General features: G+C 36.8%; 5 protein-coding genes across 10 annotated transcripts; 1 reads left to right on the top strand and 4 right to left on the bottom strand.

Moving 5' to 3' along the window:
• Nucleotides 1-1,472: 1,472 nt before the first annotated feature.
• On the bottom strand, nt 1,473-6,359 carry RECA2 (recA DNA recombination family protein). 2 transcript variants are annotated; one of them, XM_086244346.1, is made up of 8 exons: nt 6,099-6,359; nt 5,830-5,887; nt 5,170-5,387; nt 4,907-4,994; nt 4,019-4,200; nt 3,640-3,786; nt 3,239-3,373; nt 1,473-2,322 (listed from the first exon to the last, which is right to left on the bottom strand). In XM_086244346.1, exons 1-8 carry the CDS (start codon nt 6,264-6,266, stop codon nt 1,933-1,935), a joined length of 1,386 nt encoding a protein of 461 aa, XP_086100472.1. In that variant the 5' UTR covers nt 6,267-6,359; the 3' UTR covers nt 1,473-1,932. The 2 variants fall into 2 exon arrangements, with proteins under 2 accessions (XP_086100472.1, XP_086100473.1); XM_086244347.1 differs by having other exon boundaries at nt 1,476-2,322; nt 4,028-4,200.
• A 734-nt stretch (nt 6,360-7,093) lies between these two features.
• LOC147285154 (nucleosome assembly protein 1;2-like) lies at nt 7,094-10,619 on the bottom strand. 5 transcript variants are annotated; one of them, XM_086243323.1, is made up of 12 exons: nt 10,421-10,619; nt 10,270-10,313; nt 9,929-10,024; nt 9,612-9,704; nt 9,152-9,236; nt 8,997-9,058; nt 8,724-8,908; nt 8,265-8,442; nt 8,141-8,184; nt 7,744-7,951; nt 7,587-7,616; nt 7,094-7,499 (listed from the first exon to the last, which is right to left on the bottom strand). In XM_086243323.1, the coding sequence occupies exons 1-11, from the start codon at nt 10,467-10,469 to the stop codon at nt 7,593-7,595; spliced, it is 1,068 nt and encodes a 355-aa protein (XP_086099449.1). In that variant the 5' UTR covers nt 10,470-10,619; the 3' UTR covers nt 7,094-7,499; nt 7,587-7,592. The 5 variants fall into 5 exon arrangements, with proteins under 5 accessions (XP_086099449.1, XP_086099444.1, XP_086099445.1 ...); XM_086243318.1 differs by having other exon boundaries at nt 7,599-7,616; XM_086243319.1 differs by having other exon boundaries at nt 7,599-7,616; nt 10,424-10,619.
• Nucleotides 10,620-13,107: 2,488 nt separating this feature from the next.
• Nucleotides 13,108-15,116, top strand: LOC147285153 (heat stress transcription factor A-2-like). The gene is made up of 3 exons (XM_086243317.1): nt 13,108-13,750; nt 14,010-14,846; nt 14,937-15,116. Exons 1-2 carry the CDS (start codon nt 13,187-13,189, stop codon nt 14,835-14,837), a joined length of 1,392 nt encoding a protein of 463 aa, XP_086099443.1. The 5' UTR covers nt 13,108-13,186; the 3' UTR covers nt 14,838-14,846; nt 14,937-15,116.
• Nucleotides 15,117-16,130: 1,014 nt separating this feature from the next.
• On the bottom strand, nt 16,131-19,164 carry NPR1 (regulatory protein (NPR1)). Its single transcript, XM_086243557.1, has 4 exons — nt 18,349-19,164; nt 17,479-18,214; nt 16,736-16,915; nt 16,131-16,626 (listed from the first exon to the last, which is right to left on the bottom strand). The coding sequence occupies exons 1-4, from the start codon at nt 18,904-18,906 to the stop codon at nt 16,355-16,357; spliced, it is 1,746 nt and encodes a 581-aa protein (XP_086099683.1). The 5' UTR covers nt 18,907-19,164; the 3' UTR covers nt 16,131-16,354.
• A 523-nt stretch (nt 19,165-19,687) lies between these two features.
• LOC147285151 (DEAD-box ATP-dependent RNA helicase) lies at nt 19,688-21,651 on the bottom strand. Its single transcript, XM_086244670.1, has 4 exons — nt 21,551-21,651; nt 20,902-21,142; nt 20,735-20,784; nt 19,688-20,199 (listed from the first exon to the last, which is right to left on the bottom strand). The coding sequence occupies exons 2-4, from the start codon at nt 21,084-21,086 to the stop codon at nt 19,835-19,837; spliced, it is 600 nt and encodes a 199-aa protein (XP_086100796.1). The 5' UTR covers nt 21,087-21,142; nt 21,551-21,651; the 3' UTR covers nt 19,688-19,834.

Below are 21,651 nucleotides of genomic sequence, written 5' to 3'. Positions count from 1 at the left end.
AATATCTATTAGACACAAAATAAAAGTTTAGGTACTCAATTGAGACAAATAAAAGTTTAGGTACCACATTAAGACAATGATCAAAATTTAAGTACTAAATATGAAATAAACCCTTTATTTACAATTAACAAGTAAATTTTAACACTGTCACATCATTTAAAATCTATATTGACATAATCCTAAACATTATTCTACGATAATGATTCAATTGAAGTGAGAGAAACATTGCTTGAGCAGGTTTGGAGATCACTTTAAGAGCAGGTTTTGTGTCTTTCTAATCTGTTTGTGTTGTGCAGGCCACTCTTCTGGTTGGCCATGTTATGTAATTGTTTTCCTCATTAATGCAATTTGGAATTCAATGAAAAAAGGCTTGTATAAATTGTTGGGTATATTTTATATAATTTCAAGCAGTTGAGATTAATTATGTGCCCACATGGATGAGAAGGTGATAAGAAACCCAGCTGATAGAACTTAATTTCATTTTTTTGAAGTAGCTGAACTTATTAAAAAAAAAAACAATTCCGCACACGGCAATCGACAACAATTGACAATGATTAATGATTTAATGCAACAAGTTAATCAATTAATATACAAACTACGATTTTCTAACATGCTTTATTATATGGATCTTTTTATGCTCATATAAAAGAATAAAATTCTAAAAGCATTAGTACGCAAAATAAATTCTTATGAATATATATGTTTATTGACTCGAGTCACTCGAAGAACATTGTAAATTATTATATGATAATTTAATATATGTATAATGTGTATAATTTGGCAAACTTTTCATACTATCTTTTTTTTCTACTTAAGTTATATATATATATATATTGAAGTGATTTATATGATGAGGATTAGTTATGAATATCTGAGATATAGGTGAGAACTAAATAAATAACGACAATAACACTATATGAACATTCATTAATTCAACAAGTTTAAATAAAGACCTTTATTGGGTTATGAGTTTAATTAAACTTTTTAGGTGGAGAGGTTTATATGTAATTTGTTGCTTTATAAAGATTAGAGTTGGTTTAAGCCAAATTTTCAAACTAATTATTAAAGTGCTTAATGAAACAACAAAATCAACACATTACAATGATCGTTTTATCTTATTGTCAGAGATCTAGCTTTATCTTGTCCTCCTCCTAGTCTTGATTAATGTCCAAATAAACAAGTTTAATTACAAGGTTGTGTCGGAGTGCTCCTCGAAGATACAAAGGAGTTTTCTCAAGTTTAATTCCTCCGACAAGGTAGCCACGAAATTAATTTTTTTCAAAAAGAAAATATATAATGTTAATCAATAGAAAAAATGTTGATTCTTAATAATAAGGCCATACAAATTTACCTAAACCAGATTTTTAAAAATAAACAAAATAGGGATGGACCAAAATCAGAATATTTCATGTCATTGAAAGTATTAGAAAATGACTTGAAAGTATTTCATGTCATTGCAACAGAGACAGCTTGAAGTATGATTTTCAAATGCATATCATGTCTGTACAAAGACGGCAACAACTAAAGTAGCACTAGTAGCAATTCACAAATGATATTCTAACCCTTTTTTTGTTAAATAAAACGATATATAACATTGACCTTGGTGACATACAAACTGTAGCTGAAAATTTAACAATCAGCTAGGGTGAACCCAGACATTTTAAAAAAAGCCCTCCATCCTTCCAAATTTCCCCCTTTGAACCCACAAAACTTCACTACACCCATGCCATATATAGTGATTAGTAATAACAATTTACAAGGAGAGCAAGTGATTCTGAACCAAAGGCTTCCTAAACACTTTTATGTGTGCCATTTCTAATTCCAACATACCAACTGATGAGAAGAATGCAGTAGCTGGTCCCCTAGAGCATTGAATCCCGCCAAAGAAAACAAGGAAAACTTCATTCTACAATTTGAAGCCATCTGAACATTTTACGCTTCAACTGCCGTAACTGCATCTTCATCGGTTGAATCAGGTGAAACAATTTCCTCTATAGGACCTTCACCCATAGGCGGTTCTGTTTCTGCTTCCTTGTCTGTCACAACATCAACTAGCTTCTCCCTGAGCTTCATTGTAAGTTCTTCCAAAACAGTATTATTCTCAGACAAAAACCTTTTCAAAGCATCCTTGCCATGGAAAGTTTGACCATTTAAATTGTAATGTGAACCAGCCTTTGTGATAAATTTGTGTTTCAGTCCCAACCCTATGATCTCCGATTGACGACATAGACCCTTGCCAAACTCAAGCTCTAACAGGACAGTTCTGAATGGGGGAGCAAGCTTGTTCTTCACTATCTTCACTTGAACTTGACTTCCTAAAGTCTGCATAGAAAAATAATTTCTTTCAAAAGGATGCATCAACAACATAATATCTGATCCTTCAAAGGGCACTTAGGAGGAGGGGGAGGGCTTGAAGGGGGGGGCAAGAGAAACATGTAAGCCATATTCATCAGATTCAGGTAAAGGTAATGTTTACTTTGACGGCCTGCAAAAGAAAGTGATTTCTCCCTATGTGCCTATGTGGCTTAGCCAAATAAAAATAAAAATAAAAATTCTATTGGAAAATGAAAAATGAACACATCCAAAAGAACAATCAGGGATGACTCAGATCATATAAGTTATTCAAACCTTTATGTTGCTTGTCACATGAACAGCATACAACCTTCTAGCATTTTCCTCACCGAACAATAAACAATCAAACAGAAGTGTTTTGACATTATTTACATCTAAAGGGAGACCCCTACTTCCAAAAGTTATCAGGTGTGCAAGCAAGCCAAAACAGATAAAGCCAAGAATGAACTAAGAGCTTCACTTCTACAACTACCATTTGAGTGATACTGTGAAAGCAACATTGAGCTGCTCCTCTTTCACATTACTTATCACACCCTTACTAGCTTAGCTGCCAATGAAGACCAAAGGACAGTGCTTGAGACTCAAAAACACTTTCACATTACTATCACACCCTTACTAGCTTAGCTGCCAATGAAGACCAAAGGACAGTGCTTGAGACTCAAAAACAGTTATTTTCCCAAGGATGTTTTCAACCAGATATGATGACTGGATAGCCTAGTGAGAGTAGCCTAATTAAAGCCAAGAAAATTTTCAGGATATCAATAAATGGTATTCAACACCAATTTAAATTTTAATATATACCATAAGCATAGGTGACAGCTATAATGGAAACTACCTCTCTCCAAAAGAAAGTTAAAATTCATGAACAAAATAGACAAATGGTTACCTCTTCACCCTTCTTGACAAGCCCTATTCTCCTGATATTAAGGCGCACTGAAGCATAAAACTTTAATGCATTGCCGCCACAAGTAACTTCAGTGGGCCCACCAAATCCTCCAAAAGTAGAAATCTTCGACCTCACCTGATGATAAACCCAATGAATTGGAGAAATCTGATCTTCAAACAGATATCCACATCTTTCAATAAAATTGGAGAACAACCAAACTATCAAATTACTTTTTCAACAACACAAAACCCAGCAAATTCCAAAATTTGTTCGGGCCAGCCTATGTACAAAATTAAAACCACACAAGTTGAAGTGGACCTGTCTGTATGAAATTCATAAAAATAAAACTCTGTAGGTCATTCAGATTGTAACAGATTACATATGAAACCCAAAGCTGATACCTGATTTGTGAAGATTAATACTGTCTGTGACAGAGACAAAGAGTGACTCAATTTGCGAAGTGCCTGACTCATTAATCTAGCCTGCACCGCCATATGAGCATCACCCATCTCACCATCAAGTTCACTCTTAGGCACAAGGGCAGCTACCTGTCATCATATGGCAACCATTTCATCTACCAGGACAAGTTACTGTGCAATGTATAAGAAAACAATTCTATCCAAGAAAGTAAAAGCCTCTTGAGATGATATGAGGGGGGAAAGAAGAACCAAAACCAACAAACTAAAAAGATTTTAGATCACATCGAGCATGTGTAAATAAGAAAAAACTGACGGATAATTTACCTACAAAATACATCGTTAACACTTAACAGAAAAGCACCTTACTTACACTGTCAACAACAACAACATCAACTGAACCACTCCGAATTAGAGTGTCGACAAGACTGAGGGCTTGTTCACCACAATCAGGTTGCGAGAGAAGCAGATTCTCAGTGTTTACCCCAATAGCCTGAGCCAGTGAAGGATCAAGAGCATGCTCAGCATCAACAAAAACACAGTAACCTACATAAAGTGGCATTAAACAAGGAACTCAAAATCATGACGGAAGCCAAATGCAAAATCATCAACAGAAGATAATACTTGTAAGCTTGGCATTAATAGATACTGTAAGTTGTAATCCACGCTGAAAAATGGTCCCAACCGGTCCTTCATTAGTAAATGTATCAAAACAGGACAATTTACACCATCCTACAACCTTAATTGATATTATGAATCAAAGATAATTTTTCAATATGCAAATGCCAAGCTTCACTTCAACATTTCAAGCTAATATATCAGAGGAATTTACTAATATGGCTAGATCAACACACAGATAAAATCAGGGATTAGGTGGGGCAGATGCAGGGGCAGAGCCAAAGGGGTGGATAGAGCCTCAAATAATTTTTTTATAGGAAAACCAGCCAAACAACTCTTCTAATTATTTGCAACTGAGGAAATGATTCGGAAACTCGCATTCAGATGTGTGTATGTGTGTGTGCACACGTGCAAGTACCACATGCACAAAGAATAAAACAACAGAAAGAAAGAAGGAAAAGGAAAGTGCATCTCTCACATACGATAGCCAACTATGTTCTATAAATGAAGTGCAATGTGTTAATTTAACACCAAATGATAGGACTAAAAACCATAAATATGGAAGTGCTTTATCCAAACCATGTTTATTAATGCTGTAAGGTAAAAATATTATTTTGGGAACTTATAATACAACCTCCTTTCTTCTGTGCTTCGGCTATTACATGTAGAGCAAGAGTAGTTTTCCCAGAAGCCTCAGGACCATATATCTCCACAACACGTCCCTACAGAAATTCAATGAAGGCATATCACAAGCAGCAAATACATATTCCACACTGACAAAAAGGTCAAATCTGCCTGTCTCGCACCCTATGCACAAAAACATGCACATATGATCAAGACTATGGGTTCCCAGCAATAATGACCCTAAACATTCCAGTGATTGATTTTGCAAGATACCTTTGGAAATCCACCGGTTCCCAGCGCTAGATCCAGGGCAAAAGAACCCGTGGATACCACTGGGACGTGTCTAGGAGAGACAGTCCGACCAAGCCACATTATAGATCCTTTTCCAAATGAGGAGGTAATCTGATCCAGGGCTTGCTGCAGGGCTAAGTCTTTCTTGGACATATTCTCTTCACAGGAGTCACTTCCATCTGACTTAGATTTCCTTCTACCTTCAGATAGCATTTGAAACTTTTTAAATCGTATGGGGAACAAACAGTGTTTTATGCCAGAACATACTCCAAGAGAATCACTCATTTTTAAATAACTTTAAAAGAAGAATTTGAAGATAAGGGATAATAGTCATTCTATTATTACAAGTTTCTATACTAATGGGATAAATTTCACCCTATCAAGAAGATAATTCATGCATGCAACAATAGGGTCATAAAGTTGATTACTACATCGCTCTCTGCTTTGGTCCCAGTTTTTTCTCTTTTCTTTTTTCCCATTAACAAGAAAATGCAGTATTTCTAGATATATTTAAAGCTTCCTTATAATATGTCCAAACTCATTCGGAAAGAAATAAATAAAAAATCTAACATTTCGCAGAGTATGTTGTTGAAGGCATCAAGAATCAGAACAAAAGAGTATGAGGAAAATTGAAGCAAGCACCTTTACAAGAAAAATTGCAAAACTGGGTAGATGTCCCCAATATTTCTCTCCTATAACCCTGCAAAACAAAATAAATAAATAACTAAATAAATGCAAAAAGCTCAGAAGGTATAATTTTTTTCTTAGCTTTCCTGGTCCCCCATTAAGTATTTACATTGAGACACCGTTTTTATGAACTTTCCCGGGGACCAAACAGAAAGCTAAACTTTATGCGACTTTAAATAAGCAAAAAGAAAACTTTCTTGTTTACAAGTGAAGAAATGGTAAACCTGTGGTGGGAACAGAAAGCGTTTCATAGTAAGAGTGTTACGGAGAAGCTTCGCCATAGGTAACAACCTCCAAGCTTCGAAACCTCCGCACCCCAGCTTCTCCAGAATCACACTAGAGAATAGCTCAGCAAAGTAAAAATCAATCAAAAAATGGGTCAGGCAATGCATATATATGCCATGGCAAAGAGAGAGTGTGTTGGGGTTTTTAGGGTTTTGGGGTTTTGATTTCCCTCCTTTTTGAAAGCGCGAGTATCGCAGAGAGCGGAGAGAGTGGAGGGAGACCTGACTGTGTGTATGTATGGGCTGGGTCTGTTACAAGTATGTAATGGACTTTCTATTTTCTAATAGGGCTGGGAATAAAAAGGTCACGACCCAATAAATTATAGTGGGCTTCTTAAAATCTCACTCTAATTTTCATTTATTAGAAATGTTTCATAATATTTTTAATATTTTTAAAAAGAGTGAAAATAGAGAAATTGAAACTGTTACAACTTACAACCTAAAATAATTTTAAGTTTAATTTTTTATTTTTTTATTTAAAAAATCATTTTATGTATACTTACTTGTCCCCTATAATATTTTTTTGATTTGATTACATATCAATTACAAATGGATCCATTTGAACTTAAGTACTAAAAATATATTCGTATATTACATACCAAGAAAACTTCAACATTTTCCACCAATTAGGTTATTAGTAGGTGATAAAAAGATTGCATTAAATGTGCTTAATGATAAAAGTTTATTTTTCGTTTTCATGGGAAACAGAATAGTGCCGTTTAATTAGACACCAAAGCGTGACCCATTTATTCTTACTCCCTCCATCCAATCCCTTAACTGTCATTTCCTCTCCCTTGTCTCCACCTTTTCAATGACAACTTCACACATCAACTAAAACTCTTTTTGAGTCACCACGACAATCATAACCAAACAATCTGCTGATCAACGTCTATTAATTTACCAACACAAGGGATAAGGATAAATTCATGGTAAGATACACAAGGACCAAAAAATACACATATGATTAATAAATTACTAAAAACATTGTCCCATCAAATTCCAGCATCTGGTTTTCAACAAATCACAACGCATCCCAAACCATCTTGATCACATTCCCTCTAAACCAAAATGGAAAAATAAAAAGAAAAATTTCAAGGAAAAGAACTCCCAACTATCTCTCATCATATAACATAAGGTGAAACAAAAAAAATATATTGAAGTGATGAAGCATCATACAAAACTGCCCAACAACCCTTTTCTATCCAAAAGACTGAAGGTCCAATGAGAACTCCCAGCTACTCAATCACATATTTCTGCAACAATCATATTCTTCTACTGCTGTTTGCATTCTGGGGGCCGCTCGCCCTGTTGACTGTCTCCAAGTTGTGCTCTTCCACTCTTCTGCATTACATAACGCAAGTGATCAGGACATGCATACATTTTAGATACAATGAAACAAGAAGATTATAGATAACACAAGGAACTGACCAAGTACTATACCTTATGACCAGATGATACCTGCAGAAGCAGTCCAACATTGCAAGAAATAATAATAAGCAACATTTCAAGCTTAAAATAATTGAAAAAAAAAAGAAGAAGAAAATGCAAGTGGAGATAGCTAATCCAAATTTTAAAACTACTGTACCTTCTTTTTGGTTTTGCCTTCATCTTCATCTTCATCGTCGTCATCATCATCCTCCTCTTCTTCTTCATCCTCATCGTCCTCTTCATCATCATCCTGTTCAATGTCATCGTCTTCATCATCTTCCAAGTCCCCAAAATCATCTCCCTGGATAGCCTCACCAGTAAACCATGAAACAGCATGGGGGATGATCTTGTCTCGGATGGTTGACCTAGAAAAATAATGCCAATAACAGAAGAAACAAGTAAACAGAGTACTCAATTATGAAATTCCCAAGTATCCAGCAAAAGCAAAATTCAGAAAATTAAAAGAACACCACATCAGTAGGAGACTTCAAACAAACTAGAAGGAAGCATCATCATAATAACAATTCAGAAATCTGTCTATAGGTAGAACTCACCCAATGTCATAATCTTGTTCCATCTGGTTCTGGAGTTCCTCAGCCTGTTGAGAAAGAAGAATAATTAAGACAGACTACAGACAATCAAACATCTTTAAAAAAAACGTAAAGAAGACTTTCTTACAGCATCTTCATCAATATCTTCATCATCCTCGGGGACTTGAGGTGGACTAAAAAAGTTGAAGAAACTTTCACAATTTTCAGTTCTAGTGATTGGCTTAGCATTCTTAGATCCCTTCTTAGGCTTCTTCTTAAGGAGCTTCTGTGTCAAGCATTTTGCAGGATACCATTCAATCTCAGTCCTACAGAGTAACAGATGACAGCCAAAGTATAGTCAAAGTAAGTTCGACCAACCATACACAGACCTTCTTGGTAACAGAAGAATAAGAAACTAAACTGTTTAACATAAGAAGGCCTTCTTGGTAACAGAAGAATAAGAACTAAAATGTTTAACATAAAGGAGGCCTTCTTGGTAACAGAAGAATAAGAACGAAACTGTTTAACATAAAGGAGGCCTTCTTGGTAACAGAAGAATAAGAAACTAAACTGTTTAACATAAAGGCAAGATAGGAACCAAACTTACCCTATTGCTTTCTCTAGAATGGGTTCATCTTCGTCAATCATGTGATATGTCTTCGTCAAGACAGAGTTTTTGAAATAGGGATTGGTGTCAAAGTAGAACTCAAGTTTGAACCCCTTAGGGTTATCTATCCTAAACCACTTGATGTCTCTAAGATATTTAAGAGCTCCTTCATCACGCTCTGAAATCTGTTTCAAACAAATAAGAGGAAACAGTTAATTTGACATACAACTATCTAAACATCAAGCATGAGAAACATTATGCAAAACTGGTTACCTCCTCAGCTAGCACTTCATTGTTTTTCATTGCATTGAGCCAGAAATCAGGCACTCCTTTCTCTGCAAAAATACAAAAGCAGAAATGAGAAACTAATAGTTGCCCTGAAATATATAATAAAAAAATAAAGGCCTGCATAATTATAAAGAGTGTACCTTCAGCAGCTTTATCCTCTTGATTCGTTGCTGCTTCAGTAGTAACTCCCTCAGCTTCAACAACACCATTTACAATATCGAATCGCTGCGAAGGGACCATCACAATTTCTTTTAAAAAACCAAAGAAAGGCAAAGAAATGACCATAAGCTAATCATTCTAAAAATTTCATAGATCAGCCAGAAACCAGCATCTATAATGCAGTCAAAGACACGCTGTCAGTGACACTGACACAGGCCAGGGGAGCCACTGATACCTCAATTGGGTAGAGTAGAGGCAAGCTACTAAACAACTTAGTCTTATGTGCTAGTGCTATAAACGTATCAAGTTGGTTTACAGAATCCAAAATTCAATAGCTATGATAAAGAGCATGAATATATACTGATATGTAAAGTACACATATATATTTAAAATATTATGTATATACATATGCTCAGTGAAGTATGTAGACCAGCAGGATACCTTGGTGTACAGAGGTTGATACAATTTCTGATACTTGGCTTCAAGTGCTGCTCTCTCCTCGAAAAACTTGGCCTCCAATTCATCATGTTGGGTCTGCAAGTTAAAAAAACCTCAATTTACTTCACATTCTGAAATACCATATGCGCTTTTTCAATCTTAAACAAATAGACTCATACTGATGTAAAAATGTAAGTTAATAGTCAATCAATGAAACAAAGTTGATAATACTACAGTATCAAAACACATCAAAACTCTGAGTAATCCAGTAAAGCAAGGCACTACAACTACAAGCTTCAGAGCAAAAGAGAGAATCATACCTGGATCTCTCTAAGAACATCAACCCGCTTTCTGACGTTCGGCGATAGGCTCTCGAGGATGTCGGAGTGCTGCCCAGCTAAACTCTGTATCTTATTCTGCACAGACACCACACAAAAAAAAAAAAAAAGAAACCATCTCTATCAGCCAAACAAACACTTAACCGCAAAAAATAAATAATAAAACTGAAAAACTAATCATCGATACAAAATAAATAAATAAAATAAAGTAATTTCAACTTTCAAAAGATAATTAACAGAACAAATAGAGTACTGTTTGGTTTCCAAGAAAAAAAAAAAGGTGAAACTACAGTTGAATGGTTACTGTGGATAAGGTTACTGACCTTGAGAGCATTAACGAGACCAGCTCGATCCTCTTCGTTCAGAGCTGTAGACACAAAAATCAAAAGCAGTGTAAGATAACCACACCAGATTAAAACCATCACAAACACGTAGAAAGAAACAGAGAGAGAGAGAGAGAGAGAGAGAGAGTACCACCAGAAGTGAGATCGGACATGTTGATGCTGTCCTTGTCGTTGCTCATTCTGATTTGCAGAAAGAGAGGGAGAGATGAGGAGGAGGAGGAGGAGGAAGAATAAGAAGAAGAAAGCGGCAAAGCTAAAACCCTAGAAGCGCGGTGTGAAGGAGGAAATGGGTAAAGAGAGAGAGGTTTCAAAACGTGGCCTCCGTTAAATCCTTTCTGCCCTTTTTAAAACCTAACACCTGGTCTCATTTTATTATGGATGGTTACTAGCGGTACTGCTGCTGCCAATTTTTTTTTTTTTTCCATTGGGCTGAGCTTCGTGGTCCATACTCCATAGTAAGGCCCAATGTCACGTCAATGATTTGTACCAGAATGTCTAACTGGCAATGAGATTGAGTGACAGTCATGTCACAGATTTGGGAGCGTTGGAGAGTTTCATGAGTTTGTTGGAATTAGACAGGTGTAGATTTAAGGAGTTATGGTGCGAGACATGAGAATTGAATGTAGGAGGGGAGGAAATATTCATTAGCCAGATATGAGTTTTAAAAATTGTAATAGAATTAGTGATGCAGTTATAAATTATTTACCCATACACGAACATGGAGAGTTTAATTCGCGCGAAAAATTTTGATAATTCGTTATGCGCGTCCATTATAAGTAAGTTTGTTCGCGCGAAAATTTTTGATAATTTGTTATGCGCACCTATCTTATGTAAGTTTGTTCGCGCGAAAAATTTTGATAATCTATTATGTGCGCATGTTATATATAAGTTTGTTCGCGCAAAAATTTATATAATCTGTGTTGCGCGTTCATTATATGTAAGTTTCTTCTCTTCCTTCAATAAAAGAATCTTGTATATGATCGTTGTATACAACATCTTTCTTACATTTAATATTTTGCATATTAGTCATGTTAGTCCGTTACCAATTTTGTGTACAACATTACATACAAGAATTTCTCATTCTTATATAATAAATATCATTTGGGAAAACAAAAGGAAACAAAATTATTGTTGCATTACCACATGTGATAAAGATCTAGATTATACATGATCTTAGTTACTCATAAATATGGTATGTATTGAATTATAGAAAGCCTATTAACAAAAATTTGTCGTTTTGATGGTTTGCGTGTATGTTTTGATAGTTAGTAGTGGTTCGTGAGAACTCATAGCTCTGGTGACAAAGCACTTACCTTAACACGAATGACAATGCTCAACTTTCTCCCTTCTTTTTTTCTTTCTCAACACTCATGATTACAGTTCAACTATCGTCCTTCTCCACCGGTAAACTAGAACGTGAAAAGTTGTTCCACTGAAAATATGACAAGAATAAAATTACTTATCATAAGGTCCTTCTAATTTACTACTCTATTCGTAATTGGAGGGTTTAATAGTTGCTAAGTTCCTCGACCTATTTTGTTAATGAAATTCTTGTGGAGGAGCTTTTTATCATTTTCGTCCATAATTATGTTAACATGGATTAGTTCAGCTTTTTAAAATCACCAATAACAAAAATAAACTTTCATATAATAAATGTATACACTCATTCATTATATCTATCTTTTTCATCACTTAAGAAAGATAGTACATTAGGTTTATACATCTATATTAGAAAAGTTTTTTTTAATAATTACACCTTATGATGAGTAATTTTTCAGTGTAATTGTAACATTGTGATTTAATACTATTAATTCATTTATATTATAACACATGTATGTTTATTATTTTTATATCATAAAAATATAATCCACAGGGCCTAGGAATCTAGGATGACCGTTCCCTCAAGCTTTTCTCAACTCCTTTAGTTTATAAACTTTCATAATTAAACTTTTGGCTTATTTAATTAAAGAAAACTTGTGTTGGGCTTGTTTAAAAATATTTTTTTTTTTTTTTTTTACTTGTACGTCTACTAAATTAGTAAATTAGTGATTAGAAATTTATAATATAATTTATCCCCTAACAGTCTAACACAAATTGAAGCTAGTTGATAGGTGATATTAGTAAGCTCTTTGCTCTTCGAATAAAGACAGCCCACCGAGCCATATGATGCGCCTGATGAAACCAGTTGGCGTACATGCAGCAGATGAGGGACCGACAAGATGGTGGCCGTTATAGAAACCGCATGATCCTGACCGTTTAAACTGTCACGAGCATAACAGTGATAAAATTTTTTTCAGATAATTTCCTAAGAGGCAAAAGCATAATTTCCCGTGCGGAGGAAGAGGACAAATATACTGTCTGCGAGTCCTCACAACATCACCATGTTCCTCGGCCACGTGTCACACAGGAGAACGTCTTCCAGGAATTTAGAGCAAGCTTATAAAATCAAGGGGAGCTGGATTGGGTGCTAACAGTAACTGAGTGAGAGAATTTTAAATTGGGAGTCCTTTGCTGAATAAGAAAATAAAAAATTGGGGCCATTTGGAAGTTTCTAGTAAGTTTAGGGACTCGAATTAGGTGGGGACAAAGTAATGGGGTCAAATATGGTAACCCCAAATGGCAAAAGCTTCAAGAATACAGAAACGTGGCGACCTCCTACAACTCCTTGAATTGTCCACACACGCTCATACAGTCATACCCATTGTCCCTCTCAGTCCCAGAGTCTCAGTAAACAAAGAGTGAAGAGGCCAAAAAACCCAAATAAAAACATAAAACTCTGCCACCTTCTGTATTGTATATTTGTATGTATAAAACTCTGCCATTTTCACAAACAGCCAGACTCTTCTGTTAACTTACTTGGCAAATTCTGAAACCCTGTTTTTCAAATACAAAGAAAATGGTGGTTGCTGACGGTGGTGCTTGTGGTGGTGGGGGCGGTGGTGGTGGGTCTTGCTTACCATTTTCACCCAAAACCCAGTTTTCAAAACCCAACAACGCTGTACAAGAAGCAGTGTCAGTCAAAAAAGAGCAAAAGGCAGTGACTTGCAAAGGTGGTGGTTGTGACAGGTCATCTTCTTCGTCTTCATCCACCGCTTCACTCTCAAACAAGGTCTTGGATTTAGCAAAACCAGAGGAGGAGGCCCCCAGTAAAGTGGTCCATTTCAAAGAAGAAAGCATAGAGGTTTTTGGGGATGATGTTGAATACGGCAGAGACTACTCTTCATCTTCATCCATGGTGGTGCCCAAACCCATGGAGTGTTTGCTCGAGTCTGGGCCACCACCCTTCTTGAAAAAGACCTTCCAAATGGTGGATGACACAGATACCGACCCGATTGTATCTTGGAGCGAATCTCGTGAAAGCTTCATTGTTTGGGACTCCCACGAGTTCTCTAAGACTCTCTTGCCCAAATATTTCAAGCATAGCAATTTCTCAAGCTTCATCCGCCAACTTAACACTTATGTGATTATTCCATCACTTTCATAAATTTTTCGCTTGGCTTTTACAAACATATGGAAAAAAAGTAAATATATTGAATTCAGTTCTATTTTTCTGATTTTAATGTTCGTTTAGGTGGTATTCTTTGCAAATTATATTAATTTGATTTTGGTTCTAATTAGTTCTGTAAAGTGTAAACCTTTTCTGCTTTAAGTTGTCCTTCAGTTTCTCTTCTGTGGTTCTTTTCCTAATCTTTGTTTCTTGGTTCTTATTATGTATTCAGGGATTTAAGAAGGTTGATCCGGATAGGTGGGAGTTTGCAAATGAAGGGTTTCAAGGAGGGAAGAAGCACTTGCTGAAGAACATCAAGAGAAGAAGCAGATACAACAAACAACCACAAGGAACCATGGTCTCTGCTGATTCAACCAAAGAAGACGAACTTGAAACTCTAAAGAAGGACCAGGATTTGTTGAAACTGGAAATCATGAATCTGAGGCAACAACGAAAGAACTCACAACATCAACTGACTACTGTTGAAGAACGGATTCGAAATTCGGAGTGTAAGCAACAAACGATGCTCTTTTTCCTCATCAAGATAGCCAAAAATCCCACCTTTGTTCAGCAGCTGATGCAAAAGAGAGTGTTAAAGAGAGAGCTGGATGGGGGTGATCTAGGTAAGAGAAGAAGATTACTTTCAGCCCAAGGCCTTGGAAGTTTCACTGAGGAGATCAATAGAAGCCACAGTGTTAATAGTGGAAACCAACTTCAGGAACAACTGGTGCCTCCTGTCCTTGCTGAGCAATTGCCAAAGGCAATGGCTACCCAAAAGAAAGAAACCCCATTGTCAGCTCCCATGGTTGATAAATCATGCAATTCAGTTCAAAACCAGAGGCACCAAACTGAAACAAGCACAGAAGCTATGCCCTCTGTTTATCATAACATGTCTGAGAAATTATTGGGAGAAAATTCAATTTTTGATGAAGAATTTGCAGTAAATGACTCCAACTTATACCAAGAATTGGAGGATTTGATTGCCAAGCCACGTGATTGGAGTGGATATGTAAGTAATTGCCTGGTTGAGCAAGCTGGTTGTATTGGGTCAATGCCTTGATTTTCGCAGGTATATTTCATATTCTCTTCAATATGATTGTGTTACTGTTTAGTGATATAAGGTAAATGTAATGTGTTTTGGGGGTTGTTGCTTCTACAGTGTGAAGATCTGAGCATGAAGATCACCAGAAGATTGAAGGTGAATCTAGAACTCCTCAACCTGAAGAGTTATGGAGTCTTTTGTAGCTGTTCATACTTCCATCTACTTTTTTGCCCTCTTTTTTTTTTATCTTCATTGTGCGGTTGTCTATTCCCTAAGTTGTAAAGTCTTTCTCTGCTATACTGATCTTGCACAGCTTGGTCAGGCAGATGCCGCAGATGAACTTAGTTTAATATGTAATCATATAAATATGTTACAATACCAATATATTCCACTTTTGTTTCAATTTTCTCTGTGGCGTTTGGTTAAAACTTAAAACTCAGCAATCTTATAGTTAAAAGCAATTCCTTTAACCTTGTCGAAGGTGACTGAATGGCTTCATTCAGAATTTTAGGATGTGTGGTGTATGGAAACAAAAAAAAAAATTACCTATCACGTATAATAAGAGAAATAAAACTACACCTAATGAGAAAAATATATACAAAGAATCAAAGTTATAGAGATACAAGTAATGAGAGAAATAAATATGAAGAATCTATAAGAAATAGATACAAAGAATCAAAGCTATAGAGAGAAATAAATGCAAAGAGAGAGAAATAAATGCAAAAAATTAAAGGTATAAAAAGTATAAGAGCAATAGATACAAAGAGTCAGAGTCTATGCACTCATTATGAAGTTTGAATCGGTGTATATATTAGTAGCTTTATATATGTGGCTTCTGTGTCTTTGTGCAACCAACCCTTTACTTTTCTGCTATATAATATCCATATCCCCTAAAACCTGACAACACAGATAATCTATGCGTCCCTACCCCGAATATGAAAGCATACGTGAGTCTAGCTGGATGTAGATGGATCCTCACCTGAAAATTCGAACATTTTAATCTGAGTATAAAGTCTTGCCACGTGTATGACAAAACATAATGCTCTAATCTACTGTATTAGTTTCATGGTTGATGAGGATTTTGGGTAGGTTTGAGACCTTACCAAATTGAGTTCTGGATGAGATCATCTTGTTGCCTAAAAAAGCAAATTCTATCTTAATGAATATTTTTGGACAAGGGAAAGATCTAGAGAAAAAAAAATATTTTTCTTAACTTATTTTAAATAATTAATTAAGTAGAGTAAAATTGGTGTTATAAAATTTGTTGGGTGCGACGAGGCAAAAAAAATTGGACACAAACAGAATGACCTCTCTTATAAATTTCATCTAATATTATCCATGAAGGAGAAATTCAACAGTGAACAGAATACAGGCATGAAATCACTGCTATAAGACAAGCAATTCCCACTATTCCTATAAACTATGTAATACAGAACTTTCATTTAAGAAGAATAAAATGAAAGAGAAGCCAAGAATGAACACAACAGAAAGACGAATTTTCTGCCTCTTAATCTTACGTTTGACGAAAATTTATTTTATTTTTTGATGGTGAGCTTGCCATTAGACCTCACAACTCCTATTGATGTGGAAGATGAAGATGAAGACATTGCAGAGCGACCATGTTCCTCTTTGTCCTCATTGAATGCCTTGTTCAGTACTTCTTGGATTTCCATGTACCTTCGTCTCTTGGTAAGCCGCAATTCTGGAGTGTCATCCCCTGTGTATGCAAGTTGTGACATGTCATCACGATCCATGATCTTATTCAGCACTTCTGAGCAACGAGGAAAGAAGCGTTTCCCAAGTTCCACTGCTCACATATACAAATAATATGGAAAGTGAATATGAAGGTACTTCTTGATAAAAGACTAATTTAAACAAAAAATGTTGTGTATTGTTAGTAAAACAAGATTATATACCAGTTCGCGATAGGGCTCCTAGCCTGATGAGGTGTTCTTCCTGAATCCTGAATGGTGCCTCATTCAAGTCCACGGTAGTTCTCTGGGAGTTTGCCAGGTTCAACTCAGGTGTGCCATCAATTTGGGAAATATCCATAACAACCTTTGCTTCCATGGGGAACAGATATTTTGCCAGTCCAACTGAAAAAGAAAGAATCAGATATTTTGCTGATCTGAATAATAGACACTGGATTGAACCCAACAAGCCTCTTTGTGGTTACAGGGTTCATCATGTCATGTTTCAAAAGGTAATTAACTACTATGTTCAACTGAAAAGCATTTCACACCTTCAATTTCTCTGAGATATAAATGGATGGGATTGCAGCAATGGTTAAGAATTGATAAGAAGCCAGAACTCACACAAAATATGTAAAACTTTAGAGTCATATATACCCCCATCTGTTATCAATCGGATGATAGTAAACAGCAAACAAAAAGGTTGTCTTAGAAAGATCAACCACATGTAGATGCACTGGTGCAGTAAAAATGAATTTCTTTTGTTTCTTTTCTAACAGAAGCTGCCTTCTTGATAAAATTCTATAGTTACTGAGTACTTAATTAAAAATAACAAATGCAATCTAAGTTGAAAAAGAATAGCACACTAACATTTATATGCTCTAATTTAAAAAGCAAAGAAGAGGGATTCTCCATAGGTGAAAACAAATGAATATGTAAATTAAGAACGGAAATGGTGGGAAAATTACCTCTATTCTCAAGGTACAAGAGTTTCATACGCAGATCGTCACCCGCCATAGCAAGTGAAAGAGAAGCTTCTCCAAGCAATGGATCCCTTCTTTCCGCCTGCTCCAAAATCTCTATGCACAAGCGATCATTGGGAGAAGATTTGTCCTCATCACTAGACTTAAAAAAATCCGCAGCCCTGGTGAGGCGCTTAGTGATCTGAAGAGCTTTCCTACCATCCAACGTAAGATCCGAAGGGCGAGCACCCTTTGTGAGAAGGGACACAATGATCTTAGGCTCCTTCCTCGATGCTGCAACATGCAACACAGTGTACCCCCTCGGATTTCTACAATTAACATCTGCGAGTCCAAGATCAAGCAGCTCTGTTGTGGTCTTTGCATCGCAATAGGTCACAGCATAATGGAGCGCATGGACGTCATCAAGATTGGTGTGCCCCTCTTTCAACAACATTCGTACCAATTCGACATCATCTGAATCTAAAGCCCTGTGTATCCTCTTGGTGTGTTTATCATTTTGAGGCCTGTACAAGCCAAGCGCCAACCTCGATTCCGTGATTTGTTTCACAGTGTGTGGGGGCAAGGCTTTGTCAAGAGCAAGAACATCAACATCAGACTTAACTATCATCTCAACACACCTCCCTACCAATCTCTCACACGCATTTCCACAAATATTTGCAACGTACAGAACCACCAAAATGTCATCTATGGCGATTTTCTCCAGAATATCAAGCAGACGCTTCTGGAATAATCAAAACACAACAAGCTAACGCCAAAATTTCAGAAACAAACACAATTAACAATTAACAATTTAATTTTAACATCATTCATTTATTATGCGTACACATTAAAACGAACACATTGCGCTCGTTTTACCTGGTAGAGAGCCACCAATTCGGAGATTTGAAAAGTCGAAGAAGCGTAGAGAACCTCCACCATGAAATCAACGACGGGTCTGCAAGAGACATGAGCACAAGCGTCGTCTACGCAAACGCAAACGCCTTTGGGCAGCGACCTGAGCTTGCCGCTGTACAAATAGCCCAAAACGGCGAGGAGCGAGTCCAATCCGACGTCGTATTCCTTGGCCAAGTCCTTCAATTCGAACCTGGAGCTAGAGCTAGGTCCTCCTCCGTCTTTGGCCGAGAACACGCTCTTGAAAAACGAGCTCCGCGCGGCGAGAATACAGCGGTGGACCGGAACTTCTCGGCCACTTTTGACGGTGATTCTGGCGTCGGCGAAGAAGTCGAAATCGGAAGAGTCGACGATCAGTTCGAGGTTGTCGGAGAGGCGCGTGAGGGGGGAGATATCGGGAGGAGGCGAAGGGTCCGAAGTTGATGAGTAGTGAGCTATACAGGAGATGCTGCGGGTGTTGGAATTGCTGTAGCAATTGCTAACGACGTCGTTTGAGTCGCAGACACCGGTTCTCAGTTCCATTGAAAACGAAGACAGGGTATCCTAGTAAGTACGTGTGGGTTGTTGCTGTGGCTAACGACGTCGTTTAAATACGCGAGTTTTGGGAGCGAAGAGCGCCATGGATTTGAAGTCAGAGGGAAGAGGGACATCAGCATCAGCAGACAACATGGGTGACGATTAGTGAAGACAAAATTTCACTAAAAAAAAGGTCTTAAAAGTTGTGTTGTGTATTTTTCCTTCATTTTAAGGCTATTCTTTTGGTGCTGCATGAGTGCACGCTATTCCGTAAAAAAGCTGTTGTTGGGTTTTGTCATGACCACCGATTTGGGGGTTGCTACAAGACTAAATCTTGTATGTATGTATGGGGTATGCCCCATGTGGATCCCACCTTATGTGAGAGCTGCCGCACTAGGGTATGCTCCATCGAAGACTCTCTCGTTCCAACAATGCTACTTGCAAGTTGCAATTGCTTTGCTTGCTTGCTTCACTGTTAAGGCTTGGCTGCCTTCCACATACCTTGTGTTCTTGTTTTTTAGCTCTACTTTAATTTGCAAAAGTGGTGATCTTTCCCATCAAGAAAATGCTCATCATACATATACATATACATATACATATATGCAGGAAATTTTGGATGAAAGATCTGAAATTTTAAAGTCTTCCGGCAAATAAAAGTCAGAACATGTCGATTTCAATGCATATCTCTTTGCTAAATAAAGTCACCCATGCGGATGATTATCTGCCTTTGACACCAATCAACCAGTGACGAACTGACGATTGCCTCCACGACTGATGCTAGTGATAATAAAGGAAAAGCTGAATGCACATGGTTTCCATTAAGAAACAGAGTAATGATGAGGTCTACAACCACTTCTCATGCTCATCCTGAGAGTTTCATTCAGGGAGACCAAAATCAGTAAGAAAATGTCACAACTTTACCCAAAATTCAAAACTAGTCTTTACGATTGTGACTGTGAGGAGCGCACATTTTTTCCAACCCTTTTCCTATCGACGCCCCCAATCCACCTTCCTTCTTAGGTGGGGAACCAGAACTCTTCTCTTCTTTCTTGGGATGGATTGCTTGGACAATAGCCTCGATTTCTTCCTTTGCTCTTTCAAAAACATTCGGACCCTTAACATGATCGACCGGGGTATTCTCATCAATGTCATCACTCCTTCCATGAGTTTCTTTATCATGAGGCTTTGGTGACTTCTCATTTTCTTTGTGATGATGCTTTGGTGACTTCTCATGGTGCATGATTCTTTCAATCTTTTCCTTAGCTTTCTCAATAAAATTAGGTGTCTTAGAATGATTTTCTGCAAACAAGAAACAGAGTATTAAGAACTAAGACCCAAATTTTAGCTTTCAAACTTTCCTACAAACAACATTGAGTCAGCATGCAATAAATGGAGAAAATTTCAAGGTTTAACATATAGAAATGTGATTATTGCTTAAATGCAAAGAAAGGTTGGAAAAATTCTTATGCATTGGGCTCTCACAAGAGTGGATGTTGTGGAATCACTGTTTATGACAGGTCCCACAGCCATTGCATCAGGCACATACAAGAATCTCTTCAAAGGTTGAACAATCCAACCACAAACATATGCTCAAATCTTGGGAGAAATGACATAATATCGATCAAAAAACTTAAAAACCAGATATTAACTCCAAGTTTTTGATATCACAAATGATAATGGAGAAGATGAAAAAAATCACATATAGATATACAAACAGAACAATCTTAACCACAACCCATTGCTGTTAATAATCTTAAAAATGCTAGTCATAGAAACCCATGATAAAGTTTCTAGAAACCATCTCATTTAAGCAACATTATCATGAATTCTATACCTGAATGAGAATCTGTTTTCTCCTGTTTTGACTCCTTTTTAACTTCACCCCTGTTATCAAATTAACAGAAGCAATGAGGTACAGATCTAAGCACATCGAAAGGCCACTTTCAGCCTACCTTCAGTTATTCAATTTTGTCCAAAGCAAAGCAATTCCAAAAAGGAAACCTTGTTTCATGAGTGGGAGGCTCTTTCTTGGGATGGATTGCTTCAACTATAGCCTCAACCTCCTCCTTTGCTCGCTCAAACATGTTTGGAGCTTTAACACCCTCTAATGGGGTGTTTGTATCAATATCGTTACGCATGCCATGAGTTTCCTTGTGATTGTGAGATGATTTGTCTGTGTGCAACATTGCTTCAATCTCTTCCTTTGCTCTTCCAAGCAACTTAGGTGCCTTTACTTCCTCATCTGTGAAGAATTTTCAATATTTAAAAGTTACCCAACTAATCAATCAACATTTGTTGTTCTAAGAAATTAATCAATGAACATTTCATTCTATTTTATAGACAAACAATCTACTATTCATTCTCATTCTCATGCAATTAGGAGTTTTATTTTCAAGAACAATGAATGAAACCCTGTAAATTATATGCCCATTTTTAATTGCTACATGCAGGGAATAACAAAGAAGCACAAGAAAATTCAGCACAGACAATCCAATCCCAAACTCCAATTAGATTCAACATATTCATTTTAAATCTCAAACCAACCACGAAAAAACCAATATTTTCAATAATATGAAATTGAATGATCTGATAAATGGGTAAGAGGGCCAAAATGAGAATGACAGAGTTGAGAGTGATAGAGAAATCGTACCGGATGAAGGTTGTGCTGGGCCGTGCTTGGATTCCGCCCTTGGAGTTGGTTGGTATACAGAGAAAGGGTAGAAGCGAGAGATTGGAAATAAGAATAAGAAT

This window comes from Dryas octopetala, chromosome 5 (assembly GCF_963921425.1).
Source record: "Dryas octopetala chromosome 5, drDryOcto1.1, whole genome shotgun sequence".
Taxonomy (NCBI): domain Eukaryota; kingdom Viridiplantae; phylum Streptophyta; class Magnoliopsida; order Rosales; family Rosaceae; genus Dryas; species Dryas octopetala.
This window is presented reverse-complemented; position numbering and strand designations above follow the sequence as displayed.

Excerpts from the sequence above, each read along its gene's own strand:
- RECA2 (XM_086244346.1), bottom strand. The coding sequence starts at position 6,266 with ATGCATTGCCTGACCCATTTTTTGATTGATTTTTACTTTGCTGAGCTA. Across the intron at positions 5,888-6,098 it reads GCTTTCTGTTCCCACCACAG|GGTTATAGGAGAGAAATATT; the intron begins GTTTACCATTTC and ends TTTGTTTTGCAG. Across the intron at positions 3,787-4,018 it reads TTGTTGACAGTGTAAGTAAG|GTAGCTGCCCTTGTGCCTAA; the intron begins GTGCTTTTCTGT and ends ATATGATGACAG.
- LOC147285154 (XM_086243318.1), bottom strand. The coding sequence starts at position 10,469 with ATGAGCAACGACAAGGACAGCATCAACATGTCCGATCTCACTTCTGGT. Across the intron at positions 9,705-9,928 it reads ATGTTCTTAGAGAGATCCAG|ACCCAACATGATGAATTGGA; the intron begins GTATGATTCTCT and ends TTTAACTTGCAG. Across the intron at positions 8,909-8,996 it reads ATGAAGTGCTAGCTGAGGAG|ATTTCAGAGCGTGATGAAGG; the intron begins GTAACCAGTTTT and ends TGTTTGAAACAG.
- LOC147285153 (XM_086243317.1), top strand. The coding sequence starts at position 13,187 with ATGGTGGTTGCTGACGGTGGTGCTTGTGGTGGTGGGGGCGGTGGTGGT. Across the intron at positions 13,751-14,009 it reads TCCGCCAACTTAACACTTAT|GGATTTAAGAAGGTTGATCC; the intron begins GTGATTATTCCA and ends TTATGTATTCAG.
- NPR1 (XM_086243557.1), bottom strand. The coding sequence starts at position 18,906 with ATGGAACTGAGAACCGGTGTCTGCGACTCAAACGACGTCGTTAGCAAT. Across the intron at positions 18,215-18,348 it reads AATTGGTGGCTCTCTACCAG|AAGCGTCTGCTTGATATTCT; the intron begins GTAAAACGAGCG and ends TGATTATTCCAG. Across the intron at positions 16,627-16,735 it reads AGGAGCCCTATCGCGAACTG|TGGAACTTGGGAAACGCTTC; the intron begins GTATATAATCTT and ends ATATGTGAGCAG.
- LOC147285151 (XM_086244670.1), bottom strand. The coding sequence starts at position 21,086 with ATGTTGCACACAGACAAATCATCTCACAATCACAAGGAAACTCATGGC. Across the intron at positions 20,785-20,901 it reads CCTCCCACTCATGAAACAAG|GGGTGAAGTTAAAAAGGAGT; the intron begins GTTTCCTTTTTG and ends ATTTGATAACAG. Across the intron at positions 20,200-20,734 it reads GAAAACAGATTCTCATTCAG|AAAATCATTCTAAGACACCT; the intron begins GTATAGAATTCA and ends TCTTGTTTGCAG.